At 39.7% G+C, this 14,428-nt stretch overlaps 1 protein-coding gene across 1 annotated transcript in view; it reads left to right on the top strand.

The window, feature by feature from the left end:
• Window positions 1–14,428, top strand: part of DUSP22 (dual specificity phosphatase 22) — a 44,859-nt gene that overhangs the window by 12,191 nt on the left and 18,240 nt on the right. The window contains exon 3 of the mRNA XM_074146415.1: window positions 2,243–2,325. Within this exon, the coding sequence (XP_074002516.1) occupies window positions 2,243–2,325 (83 nt within the window). The remainder of the gene's footprint in view (window positions 1–2,242; window positions 2,326–14,428) is intronic.

The following is a 14,428-nucleotide window of genomic DNA, read 5'->3' as shown; positions in this document are numbered from 1 at the left end:
CCATGAGTGACAGGATATGTCATTTGTACTGCTGTTTAAATAGCTTCGTCTGTAGTATCTATAGTCACTTATGGCAGGTGCCAGGGGAACCAGGGGAATTTCCCCTTTGTAAGCTGTTTAAAGTTTAGATCCAGATAATACAGTGGTAGGCTGGGAAGTTTTTTCTCCTCTGCTTTTGTGATTTGAATGGTTGTTTCCTAAATATATTGAGGACCTGCTGACTACCCTGGGATGTAGGTCTGGGATAGCCATTTCCAGCTTGTTTCTATGAATGTCTGAAATCTCACTGTCTTACTATATAGTTTTGATTTGTTGAAATTCCTTTACTCTGGGTCCTTGGTTAACTGAAGAACTAAAATCTTTCAGTCCTCTTGAGTCATACTGTGTCCATTAGGCCTTTCAGTCTTGTTCGAAGCAGTCAACGTTTAATTTGGATCATATCTTCTTTTAAAGCTGTTTGCCTTGCGTGGCAAGCCATTTCTTACCATGTGGGTCATACTGATAATTGGAGATGGGGGTCTGGTTGTATTAGGTATGCATTAACACAGTGAGTTCCAGCCAGCAGGCTCTGAAATCTCTCCTTAGCCTTTGGAGATCAGAAGGCAGTGACTTTAGGGACATTAGGCTGGCTTCTGGGCTTCCAAACCCTTACCTGCCTAGGTGTTCTCTGAAGAATCAAGATTGTCCTATGGACTGTTAAAGAAATCTGAAGACCAGGTGGATTAGAAGACCTCTCGTGACAAACATTAGTGTTTCTTCTTTGAAATGCTCACTGTGAGATTTTTAGGAAATTTTTATTGTTCTGTGAAGCTAAACCTTAGTTCTGTTTCAGATGGAATTTCTGTTAATTCTATCCTGAAGGATTAGGCATTAATCAGTGTTGATCATGCAGGCTTGACCAGTAGCAAGTGAAATCAATGCAGTTTTGACTCTTGTCTCCATTTTTATTAGGCTTAGAGAAGCTTTCATAATTGAATTAGGTTTAAATTTTATTGCCTGTTACTGTGCTCACATGGATCTTGTCTATGGGGCAGTATAATTAAATGCCCAATTCCTCTTTGTGGTGTAGAAAAGGCATTGAAACTTTATAGTAGAATGGAATAAGATGAAGCAAGAGATGCTAATTGAACTCTTGCACGTACATAAAGAATGTACAGGTGATGCTATTGTTATTTTTGTACCTAGAGAGAGCCGGTTTGAAACCTTTGTGGTCAGTGCTCTTTTTTTTTTGTGTGTGCAACCAGGCTAATGTGAACAGATTGTATGGGCAGATTTGGAAGGCAGGTGTTCACATCATAAAACCACTGCTGTAATTGCCATGCTGTGCTGTGCCATTCTCAAGTGAAAAGGTCAAAAGTAAATGGACACAAACTAACTTTTACCTGTATTAGTGGTTCTTTGAGGTCATTTTCTGGCATGCTAATGGTTTAATATGGGGGAAGTTGCTCAATAAGGACAGATAATCTATTTTACCTTCTTTCTCACAGAAACAAACCTATTCTTTCGCAATATGTAGCATCAAATGTTCAGTCGCCCCAGTTTGTGTTCCAGTTCTGAATGTTTGAAACCCCTTGGTTACAAGTCTAGGAACCACCTTTTCACAACTGTGCTTCCTTGCTGCAGCATTTTGCTTTTTCATACGTTCGATATCTTTATCACTCGATCTCTCTTCAGACTTAAAATTATGGTATGTATTGGCTAAATGCACATTTTTCCCTACTAGTCCACAGGAAGTAAGAATGTAGTTATCGTTTTGGCTTGTCTGCTAATACCTCAATTCAAGTGATATGGTTGGCTTCACTCCTCAGACTTGGATCAAGGTCTGTCTCCCAAGTGAAAACACACCTCCTGAAGGGGGATTTGTGGGTAGAGAGGAGGTAAGCTATTTCTTGTACAGCTCTGACTGCTTGCTCAGATGGCCATCACCTGCACACAGGCATACACAGACTTATATTTCAGATGCAAAATACATGAAACTTCTGACTTAAGAACACATTCCTGAGTCACTTAAGCTTGTTCTTTATATAGTATATAATTTGTTTTGGAGTTAGAAGTGTGTCTTCCCGTTACCCACTCTGATGGTGTTCTAGAACAGCTGCATTTGGGGTTTTGCTTTACTTTTTGAAGCTTCAAAAAGAAATGTACAAAGTATAAGTGATTTTCAACATGCATAATGGAAAGGGGAGTGGGCTATTTCAAGAGATTAAAGAAATTCTATTTCTTTTTTTTCCCTTTATTGCAGATGCCCGAGATGTAGAGCAATTGAGTAAGAATAACATTACGCACATTCTTTCAATCCATGACAGTGCCCGCCCTATGCTTGAGGTAAGAGGTATGGGGGACTCCGTGGTAAATCCTTACTTTGCAGTTGACTGTTATAGGCATCTTGGGGTTAATTACTTTCTCTGTAAAATTGGCATTTGATTTTCTTGTGGAAATGTTTGACAGCTGTAGTTTTGGGATCCAGTCACAGATTTTGTTATTGCTTCTGTTATAACAACAAGAAATCTTAGTTGGCAAAGGAAGAGACATTTATAGTGTCAATCAATATAACGCAATAATGGGATTGTTTTCTTAATTTAATAATAACGGTAAGTTTCCTTCTGTATGGAGTTCAAGCATCACATAAATCATAACATTCCTTCTCCCCTTTCCCCATGACCCAACCCTCCTTTGTACTTGAGCCCCTTTCTTGATTCTAGCAGATGATTGTGTAAGAGTTTTGCAGTCCTTTTCCGTGTAAAATAGCCTTATTTAGGCTTGGGGTGTGGGAGGAACCAGTGCTCCCTCATATACTTAATCTCATATAGCAGAGCGTCTTTAGATCTCCGACAATCTATCATGAAGTATTATTCCCCATTTTACTGAAGGGAAGCTGATGCGAACAGCTGAAATGATTGGATTTGTTGTGTCATCTTGAGCAGTGAAAGAGTTGGGACCAGGCTGCAAGTCTCCTGTGTTGGCCTGGTGTGCTTTCTTCTTTACACCACCTTACCTTGAAAGAGGGGAGTTTGACTGGGCTTTGCCACACCTTAAAATCCTCCTATTTGATTTATGTTGGGAACTGTTGTTCCCTTAAATTTCTTCATTCCCTGCATTCTACTCTTCATGAAATATGGCAAAATAGTGGGTAAGGCAGTTGCTGGTGTTACCCCTCAGATGCTGCTGGGAATCTCTGCCCTTCGTTCTCTTAATGTAAAAAGTATCTAGTGAATTCAGCCCTTAAACTACAGAATTTCCACCTCTCCCAGGCAAGTCAATAGGTAAGCTGAGTGAAGAGTGTCCCTAATATGTCATGATTTAAACCAAAATCAAGCTAATGGTGAATTCAGGGTTGACCTTGAATTTAGAAGTGCGCTGAAGCAGAGCTTTAGCTGTTGACTTTATACTGTCTGACTTCTGTTGTGCCTGATGCTTGTTAAATCTGAAACATACTGAATTTCGAGAGTGCTCTTAGTTGAAGAGATAAACAGTAAGTTTATCTGTACTGAGTAAGGGAGAGGTAATGTTTCCTCTAGGGTGCTGTTCTCTAAAAGGAATAGAAGCTTGCTTTGTTTTATAATCATGATTAGAAAGTAGGAAGACTAATTATGGCACAGATCAGCTGCAGCCTCAGGCCAGTGTTTCTTGTGGTGGTGGTAGTTTTGGCAGCCCGCACACCACCACCTCGCTTGTGGTGGTGCATCTGCTTTGGAGGCTGCATGGTAGATAGATCTGGGAGCTTCTGTGGGTTAAATATAACGAAGTCACCATTTCTTCCTCTAGCTACCCCCACAAAAGACACGCAGGATTACATTTACCCAGATCTGTTCCCAATCTGGTTCACAATAATGTCTCAAAAGTGGCACAGGAACAGGTAGTTGCTAGTTAAGGATGGACTTGCTTTGTTTGTCCCTGCTTCTGAAAGAACTGTTTCTCCAACGGTGCTTTCTGTTTTCTCAGCGTGCACTAGACTCCTTTATATGCTGGTGGTCTGGAAAACAACTGTTAAAACATCTCCCCAGTTCTCTGAAGTAGTGGAAGCATTGCAAATTCTGTTTGTTTGGGAGCTGAGCTGATTATTAATTAATTTATCATTAATGGTCTTACTGTGGTTCTTGTTTGTAACTAAATGCTTCTGTTTAGGAGCAAGGGCTTAGAAAACATCTGTTAGGTTGTGTTATGTCCTTTGTTATTTACATCTTTGCCAGGTTCCAGGTAGGTTTGTTTAAAACTTGTGTATCCACGTTGTGCTTGGGACTTGTTCTCAAGTCCACCAAAGTCAAATGGGAACGCTTTCCTGTGTGTCTCCTTCTTCCCCTTTCCCCCCAGTTTTCACTCGTGGAAAGTGAGGGTTTATATTTGTGTTCAGAAATTCACCGAATGTTATTCAGGCCTTTAAACATGGAATTGGAGTGATATGAGAATCTTTTTTTTTTTTTTTCCCTGAAATGCCCTGTTTTGTGTATATGTATTTACATAAATGCTGATCATCTGTAAAAAGCTGCCTTTTCTTGGACTACAGTAGTTGCATTTGTCTTTTGCTGACTATTTTATCTCAAGTATTTCCTAGTCAACCTATAGGAAATGCTACAAATACTTCCCTAAACAAACCTTTCTATGCAAGCTGTGGAAGGTAAGTGTTTTTAGACATTGAAAGCTCAGAAGTGTTGTATTAACATGTTATCAAAGATAATTTGGCATTTTTTTGACTGTCTGGAACAAACGAATATGGATGCATAGTTTAGCTCTCAAAGATGTTACAAATTACCCACATCTTGCTTGTCAGATTTTGAAGTTTCAGTAGTGACTGTTTAGACACAATAATACTTCTGATACAGCACTTGTTGCTGATAATGGTGGGTAGAGAATGAAAGTAACCAATCTGGCTTTGTCCGTACTCAAGAGTGCAATACTCAAGAAATAGAAGCAAACATGGTGAGCATCTACTTGCTGTGGATTGTAACATTTTCCACTGTAGAAACTTACGACATTGCCCTGGTCTGTGACATTAGAGTCTGTTTTTACTTGATTGTTTAAAACATTCACAGTACCTTTTTAAAAGTGTGCTTTCCTCTGGGCTTTATATACTACAGTATTTAGATATATGTTGCTTTAGTTCCTCATAAGGTGGTAAGCTATTAGAAGATGATCGGAGAGTTTCACAAGAAAGAATTATGTTGGCTTAGATTACATGGTGTGTGCCTGTTGAGAAATAACTTAAAAACAAAAAAAAAAAAGAAAAAAGAATGTTTTCTTACTGAAATTTTGTTTCAGACATGTCAATGATAATTTACAAACCCTCATGGATTTCTCATTTATGGGTGGCTCATAATCAAAGTTTGGCCTTAGGAAGTTATTGCATGCTTTCAAGCTGGAATAACAGGAAAAAGTAGGTTTAAAAATAAATTGGATTCTAAGACTTTTTACACCTTTAGACATTGGCAGGCTGCATTAAGTACAAGATGCAAAATTGTTTTGTAAGGCAAGTAATTTAGACTGGAAGGAATTTGCCAAAATCTTCCCTGAACTATCTTGCAATATTAGCCCTTAGTTCTTTTTGTATAAGCTGTTTCAAGGAAAGTTTTCCTTTAATAAAACCAATCCTGAAACTAATTTATATTTAGAGAGCATCCTAAGGCTATTGTTCCAATAAAGTGTACCATTGTTATGCAAGATCTTAACCACTTAGGCAAGCATTTTGTAGTTTAAAGATGCAGGTTTCTAACTCCATCACATAAACCTATGGTGATGTGTCAAAGCGAAAGGACTGTCTGCTGTATGGAGCAAGGTTTGTTATTTCAGATGCACAGAAGTCACCCCCTGAGTAAGAACAGTGTCCAACGGCATCATTTGTGTTCCTGCAGAAGCACAGAGGCAATAGCCTTGGTGAATCAAGTTGGCTTCTCCACAGCGCTTTGGATGGCTGCCCATGGAACACTCACAGATGTTTTATAAATCCACACAAAATCCATATACAGAGGAGAATAATTAGGTTTCATGCCACCTGCTTTCTAATCTATTTCTGGGCTAGTTCAGGTCTTAAAATCTCTGTTCAGAATGTGAGAGGCACTGAAAGGCAGATGGGGAAACATATCTCAGAGTGTGCTTTAAATAATAGTATATCTTTAAATAATAGTATATCTAAATATACTATATATATATAGTATATATAGAGAAACCTGTTGGGTTTCTCCAATGGGTTGTCATCTGTCTGTACTTCCGTAAGGCCTCTGACGCGGCCCCCCACAACATCCTTCTCTCTAAATTGGAGAGGTATGGATTTGATGGATGGACTGTGCTGTGGATGAGGAGTTGGTTGGATGGTCACATCCAGAGGGTAGTGTTCATCGGCTCAATGTCCAGATGGAGATCGGTGATGAGTGGTGTTCCTTGGGGGTCCGTACTGGGGCCAGTACTGTTTAATATCATCATCAACAACATAGTGGGATCAAGTGCGCTCTCAGCAAGTTTATACATGACACCAAGCTGAGTGGTGAAATTTACATATCTGAGGGATGGGCTGCCATCCAGAGGGACCTGAACAAGTGTGAGAAGTGGGCCCATGTGAACCCCATGAGGTTCAACAAAGCTGGTTGCAAGGTCAGGTTGCGATAATCCCCAGTACCAATACAGGCTGCGGGATGAAAGCCAGCTGTGTCCTGGTCTGCATCAAAAGCAGCGTGGCCATCAGGTCAAGGGAGGTGATTCTGACCCTCTATTCCACTCTGGTGAGACCCCACCTGGAGTACTGTGTCCAGCTCTGAAGTCCTCCATACAAGAAAGACATGGACCTGATGGAATGGGTCCAGCAGAGGGCTGCATAAATGATCAGAGGGCTGGAACACCTCTCCTATGAGGACAGGCTGAGAGAGTTGGGGTTCTTCAGCCTGGAGAAGAGAAAGCTTCAGGGAGACCTTGTTGTAGCCTTTTGGTACTTAAAGGGGGCTTATAAGAAAGATGAGATCAGACTTTTTATTTTAGTAGGGCCTGTTGTGACAGGACAAGGGGTAATGGTTTTACACTAAAAGAAGGTAGATTCAGACGAGATATAAGGAAGAAGTTTTTTATGATGGGGGTGGTGAAACACTGGAACAGGTTGCCCAGAGAGGTGGTAGATGCCCCCTCCCTGGAAACATTCAAGGTCAGGTTGCTCAGAGCCCTGTCCATTGCAGGGGAGATTGGACTAGATGACCTTTAAAGGTCCCTTCCAAGCCAAATTATTCTATGATCTTTTTGTAGAACTTTCTTTTTAAAGCTGGGACAAATAGCTGTTGGGGTTGGTGACCAAAAGGTCAAAGATCTGACTGTTGTGTTATCCATATATCCGAAGCAAGCTGGAGCGGTCAGTCAGAACCCACAGAGAATGTGGAAGCACTCTAACGAATCCTGAGTAGTTCTTCCCCCTGTTGCTTCAAATGATGCCAGCTAGGTGTTACTCTACTGCATTAAATCTGGAGTCTAACAGATTTTGTCCCAGTTTATCTAAGTGAAGTAAGTGAAGGCAAATCTGGCTGCGGGTCCGTTGAAGCTAGGAGTGTTTCTCTGTGGATTTTCCAGGTGTTTGACCCTGTTCTGGGGGATGTCACGTGGAGATGAATGTGGGCCTAAACCAAACAGGATGTTGATGTGGATAGTGCAGCTGCTTGAAAACAGCTGCTTCCCATTCTAGAAAGTGTGTGCTGTGGTGGACAGTAGCATCCAAGCAGCTGAACTTGCAGCATCCTTAATCCTCTCTTACCATTCCTCCCACTGTACCCCCAGACACACACACTTGAATACTGGCAAAAGCAAGAACGCTTCCTCCGCTGCATTGGGCAGTGATTGCTGCGTGTAATGCGGGAAGGAGTACAGCATGAGTCTTAGGGGATGGAGGGGTGCTAAAAGTTCTTCTGGTCAGGCAGTTGCTCAGGCCCTGTTCCAGAGAGGTATTATCTGCAAAGAGAGGCTTGGATGTGGAGAGCTTCTGTGGGTCCCTATGCAGAGAACCCACCTCAGAGAACAGCATGATAATATGCATGGTTGGCAAATGACATGGCACAGATTCAGACTGGAGGTAAGCAAGGCTTTACTTGTGAGAGTAAGTAGTTGCAGAGACACATTGCCAGAGGCGACAGTGGATTTTCCTGCATGCTCCATTTTTGTGTGGAAGTTGATTCAGCTAAGGCTGGGTTACAGAAGTCTTTGAGCTCTGCACTTTACAGCCAGAGTATTTCACAGTTCTTGGTCAGAGATGCTTTGAGGTGCCAGTTGTGTCTACAATGCACGCAGCAGTCACCACATGTCCATCAAGCACGAAATAGACTGAAACTACCAGCTTCTCTCACAAGGTCCACCACACATTTGTCAGTTACTAGTAATTTTGCTGTTGCTCTTGACCTGCACCAGAGGTCTGAGCTAATAAATGTATGAATCCTGTTACTAGTTGCCTGTGGTTGTGGAGTCCTTTGGCATTGATTTATTTATGGCATTATCGTTGTCAGACTGACCAGTGCTGCATGGCAGGAAGCTCTGTATGCTGTACTCATCTGGGAGACATTGTAATGATCACAGTAATGTAGATCTTAAATCAACAAGAGTTTATCTGGGCATTCCTGTACTGTCTTCTGCCACAAAACCTTCACTCTGTTCAGGACAAGTTGCAGTAAGGGTAGGCTTTTGCATGTGTGCTCCTTCTATATGCATGTCAGTTTTCTCTCCTTGTTTTCAGTTGCTACAGAATATTTGTTTTGTTTTTATTTTTAGTGTGTTGTTTTTTTCAGATGAAGAAGTATATGTGATAGTTTCAATTAAAGCCATTTGAAGGAAGCGTAAGTAAAAGAAATCCCAACAAAACATAGACAATTTTTTTTGGTTGGGAGTATTATCGTCTCTCTCTGCAGAGTACCAAAGCTGTCATAAATTTTAGGCATCTCTGTGTGAACAGTCAATCTGTGTTCCTGTGGTACTCATGTCTAGATGGTTCTGTTTCAGGTCCTACCAGTTGTGGGATTTCTCCTCCGAACAAAAAGGGTGATCTTAAAGCACTGTATGGAATTTTTTGAATGTTAAAATAATGTCTTTTAGGTGCTGAGAAAATACTCTGTGATGCCTATGACACATTTACTCTTCTTTTTCTCTAACTTTCTTAAAATACTAGCTTTAGAGGTTATGTTTTTTCCCCCTCATTCTGCATAGTTAACCAGAGCACCCACAGAGGACAGTTATTTATTCTTTTTTTATTTGTATTCTGATGCCATTAGCAGTATCACCTTAATCTGGTACATACTATCTCCAGAGCAGTGGTTTTCCTCCCCTTTTTCCTGAATTGATGACTACCTAAATAAGTGTTGATATGGTAGGTGGGTGGAGGGATGGGGGAGGTAGAGAAGAGCTAATTGCTGACTGAACTAAGCATCTTTCTTGTCTGGTCTGTTAGCTTATACAGCTAGCACAACTTAAATGAAGTGTATCTTTGAAAATAAAAAACTTCACAGGCCAGGTCATCTTATAAAAAAAATTTTAGATTTTTTTTTTCCATGCAAATTTTAAAATTTTAATCAAAGTAGAAATAAGGTTTCAAATACTCAATATCTAAGAAGCTGAACTGAAAGGGAAGAGCACAGTTAAAAAATCTGCTGATCTTTTATAACAATCTTTCGTACTCCCTGAGTAAATAGTCAAATGCATTAATAAAATACAAGCAATTAAAAGATGCTATAACTGGAACAGAACCAGTAAGTGTGAGGAAGAGAAGTTTTATAAAAATAAGGATGCTACAGAGAAACTGTATAGCTTCTCTGGGCCAGTTTTATCTCTGCTGAATGCTGTGATATACCTGTTTTATAAGGTGTTGAGGATGGGAAAGTTGCAGCTGGGGAAATCACAAGAGGAAGTGCTGGATCAAGGTTATGAATTAAAAAAAAAAAAAAAGTGGTGTATGAGTGGCTGGTAAATCCAGGTCTTTGGAGGAGAGTGAAGAGCTAAATGACTGAACGCCTGTCAAAACCAGAAATGCTTCTAAGATCAAATGGTTGTAGCCTGCAGACCTAGTATAGATAATGCATTCATATCGGCTTGCATTGAGTTCTGGAATCTTGTTTCATATTTTTTAAGCCTGACTGGATGTTGTAAATCTTAATGCAGTTTTAGCTGGGCATGATGGTCTTGCATGTTTACAGATGATCTTTAGACTATATACATGTGCAGGTTTTTTAGAAAAAGAAAGCAAACTAAGCTATAGAGGAACTGAACTGGCAGCTCTGGCACAATGCTTGCATATTTTGTGGATAATGTTTTTGTAGTGATTTTCGTTTTGGCTATAGAAACATATTGTATCTGCTGTTAGCACTTAATGTGATGAGGTTTACTATGGGGGAGCTTTTACTGAAGCTTTGAAAGGGAACAGCCTCATCTCCTTTTAGTTTTCTAATTCTTTCTTTCCATCACTAGTTTGTAGAAACTTCTTTCTCTCATGGTTGCACGTTCTTAACTGAATGAATTTTGTGTGTGTGTGTATAACAGGGATTACCTTTTGCTAAGACAAAAGCAAAAAAAAAAATCCTGTCTCGTGCCTCCAGCTGGTAACTCTAGAAGTGCTGAAAGCTGCCATAGTGCTTTCTTCTTTGGTTCTGTAATCCGAAGGAATATCCTCACACAGACCACTAGTCCAGAAGGCATCTGCCTGGACTCAAAAGCATATCACTGCTCAATGTGAAATAACTAAATAGGGAAATATTGGGAAACTAGTCAGCCCTATAGTTGTTTTTTTGGGTTTTTTTTGGTAAAAAAAAAGGCAGATGCTAATTCTAGACAGATGCTGCTCAGCAAGTGAGAACCACCAGTCTATCCAACATCATACCACAGTTTTAATAGCATACAGAAGTCTTGAGCTGTAGGAGGCCATTCGTATATGAAAATTGCATCTTGATGACATGATGAGAGAAGTCCCTGCTGGTTACGGCTGGGCAACATATTCTCAGCACAGGCTCTGCTCTGGTATCCAGCCCAAAGACTTATGGGAACTGTTAAAGAGGGAGATGGCAAGACAGCCTTCAAAATCAGAGCTGGTAATATCACATTGCAGGGTCATTGCTGTTGTATAAGGATCAGCTCTGCAAATTAATAATTTAGTCAAGTCAGACTGTTGCATTTCCTTCTATAGTGCTAAGCTCTTATATCACTGGTGTTGGAAGCTGTCAATTTTCAGCCTTTATGCTACCATCAAGAGGAAGTGTACAAACGCTTCTTCTAATAAAAAGCTTAACTTTCTTCTATGATGTTTCACTGCCTTTTCATGGTAAGGGTTTCCCCTCATGAGGTGTTTCAGAAGACCATGCTGAGCAAAATAGCTACCATTTTTCTTTCAGGTGTAGCAGCACCAGAAGATTCTCTCTGGTTTGAAGTAATGCCCTGTCTGGCATTGGCTCTGCTTTTGAAATTGGGAGCTCTGACTAACTTTTCAAAAGTGACATTGGTAGCCCACTAAGAAGCCTCCAAAAGACTTCCCCAAAGTGGCTTTTAAAGTGTGTCAGGCTGGGCCATCATCACGAGGTACCTTGGCAGAGGCTGCTGTGGTGATGCACTAAATTAGTTCACGGTTTGGATTGCTCAGCACGCAGTAGCTGTGTCGGGGAAACATGTTCCTGTAGAGGTGGATGGCAGGGAGGAGAGGATGAGCATCATTTGAAGCCTTTTGATGGCAAGCCGTTTGCACGAGAGACATTTAGACCAGTAAACGCCTGGTGTTTCTCATGGCTTGGATACAGCATTGACCAGAACAGAACAAATGCTCTGACCCACTCTGGGCAGAAGAGATGATGTGGAGAGTGTGTTAATCCATGCTTGTAACATGAGCATATTCCAGAGGTGTAGCCGTCATGTTCCATCATTCCGTGGAAGAAAAAGGCAGGTGGGATATGTTGTTTTATTGTAGTACTCAGAGATCCCCTTGAGGGATCAGGTACCAAGTATAATAGGTAGTGCTCAGATGTTAGATATGCCCTGACATGCCCGGGGGCGTGAATACATCATCTAGTAAAGACAGACTGACAAGGTCCTTCCTCTCAGCTGAAGTAGGCAGTCTTGTTGTGTCCTAAAGGAGATAAACCACAATTTAGTATAAACTCATTAGTGTTTTCTCGCAGCCCGCATTCCTTCAGATGATCCAGGTTAGAATTGGAATTAGAAATAATATGTGCAGCTCTTTGTGCAAGTAAAGTAAAATCCTTAACTCTTCAACATTTCCTTCGTAGAATTTTAGGAAAGGTGGTAGGAAGGAGAGATGGGGAAGGAGGGCTTTAACAGGACACCTTATATATTTGTGATTGGCACATTCCAGACAATGATAGGGACTTCTGAAAAGTGTCACTGAGACTATTTCCGAAGAAAACTGTGAACAAACATTGCAAAAAAACCCCTGATGACATGTAAAAACTGTTGTATTGTTCAAGATAACACAAACCAAACGTATAAATTCTATTGCAGGAGCACCCCACTTTCTGTTGTTCGTATTCCTTATGTAATTTCAATTTCATTTATAATACTCTTCAAAACCAAACCTGAGTGTGTTCACTAAAGTCAATTAGTGGTTGTTTTTTGCTGAAACACAAATGTATTTTCTATGAGTCATTAATAAAATCAGCACCAATGGTGATTGCTACAGAAAGTAACTGAAAGGACAAACAAACGGTTGAACGGTTTTCAGTTTAGCAGGTTCAGTTTGGTGCATTACTGGACAAAACCCTTGATATACTCTTGTTGGTTTGGCTTGAGGAAGCTTTGTGCTGGCTGTTTCCCACTTTAGCTTTTTTTTGCTGAAATGCCCCTAAACAAAAATAAGTTGTCCTGCCCTCATCTGTTGATGTGACGACTCAAATTAACACATGGTTTTTGACTAACCTGAAAGAAATTGCCAGGTGCTGGAGGTTTTCTATTTGCATCTGGGTTCACAAATTTAAGTTTAGGGGTTTAGGTTTAAAAAAAATTTCTTGGAAGTCGTTGATGATATCTTTACATAAATTTAAATAGAGAGCTTTAATGCCAAAAATACAATCCTGCTCTTTTTGATTTTTTTTTTTTTTAACAACTCCTATCCTGTACCCACTGCCCTTCGAGAATAGAAATTTTGTAATTTGAGGTTCTTTCCCCCTCTCCTCACTTTTTAACATCTGAAGTTCTAGATTCAGGTTTCCAGTGCAAACTAGAACCTTAGAAATGTATATATAGCACTGGCGGGGACAGTGTTCTGAAGAACATCTGCAAAAAAGATTATTTGGAAAACCCACTAAACATGAAATAATGAGTAGTGTTTTCAGTCCTTCCTCTTATTCTCATGCATACTGTTGTGCTAGAGTACTCAGTTTTATATAAAAATCACTGGACAGTTTTTTTCTTTCACAGACAAACTCTATTTTAGTATGATTTAGGGTGTAATCAAACATAGGGAGCATCATTCTTCACAACTTCAGAACATCTTTGATCATTGCATAGAAGCAAACATCCCTATAGGCATTACATTTATCTCGCGGTCCTTTTTGCACCTTATTCTGTTTGGAGTCGAAATTATTCTTGGTATTGTGCAATTAAATTTGTGAGTGCACTTTAGAGATCCTATTCTCAGTCACTGACCTGTTGCCTGCCATGAAACACTTGTAGATGTGTCATTTTGCTACTGCAAAATTCTACATGTTCTGCTAGAAAAGCCCAAATGCCAGTTTTCACAAGTTTAGTTAAAATGAAACTTTTTTAATGAGACTTTTAAAAATGGATTATAGGTAAGTAGAATAAAAAGAGAGTGTTCCTTACACTTAATGAAATACTGGATTTAATAACAGACTTAATTCTCTTTTTTAAAAGCTAATGATATTAGGAAGGTGGTGTCCTATAGCCTTACTGACTTTTCCAAATGCAAAATGACTGTTCAGTTTCTAATCTTAGTAGGTTGACACTTAAAATAATTAGAAATTTGAAAATGACTGCAATTCCATGAACACGTTATTAACTGTAGTGTAAAACTTCTGGATATATATGTGTGTACCTAAACTTCTTTGGTTTTAATATCTCAATATTCACCAAAGCAGAACTGACTTAGTTCTAGAATCTGTGATGAAATTGTGCAAGTGCTGTCATTGTTTCTCAAATAACAGTGAATTTTAGAAATTTTACTTAACTCTCGCTTGTTTCAACTTTGACAATCTTGAAATCGGAATACTTGCTCTAGTTTTGTTAGCTCTCACTGTATCGGTTTAACTGTAGCATTTAGTTTCAGGGCCTAAGAGAGAGAGAAGTCTAGTTTTGGTGGTTACTCTGTCTGCTGAAACAGAAAACAGAAAAGTAAATTATATTTTATTTCACTTATTTTTTTAAGGTAATCTTAACAGGTTAGATACACAAAAACAAATGGGAGTGCTGCTTTTATTTGTTGTGGAGGGCATCTGTTAGGATCATCGTGTGAATAATAAGGAAAAAG

This window comes from Numenius arquata, chromosome 4 (assembly GCF_964106895.1).
Source record: "Numenius arquata chromosome 4, bNumArq3.hap1.1, whole genome shotgun sequence".
NCBI classification, from domain to species: Eukaryota; Metazoa; Chordata; class Aves; order Charadriiformes; family Scolopacidae; genus Numenius; species Numenius arquata.
The sequence above is the reverse complement of the archived record's forward strand: the minus strand, read 5'-3'. Positions and strand labels throughout refer to the sequence as shown.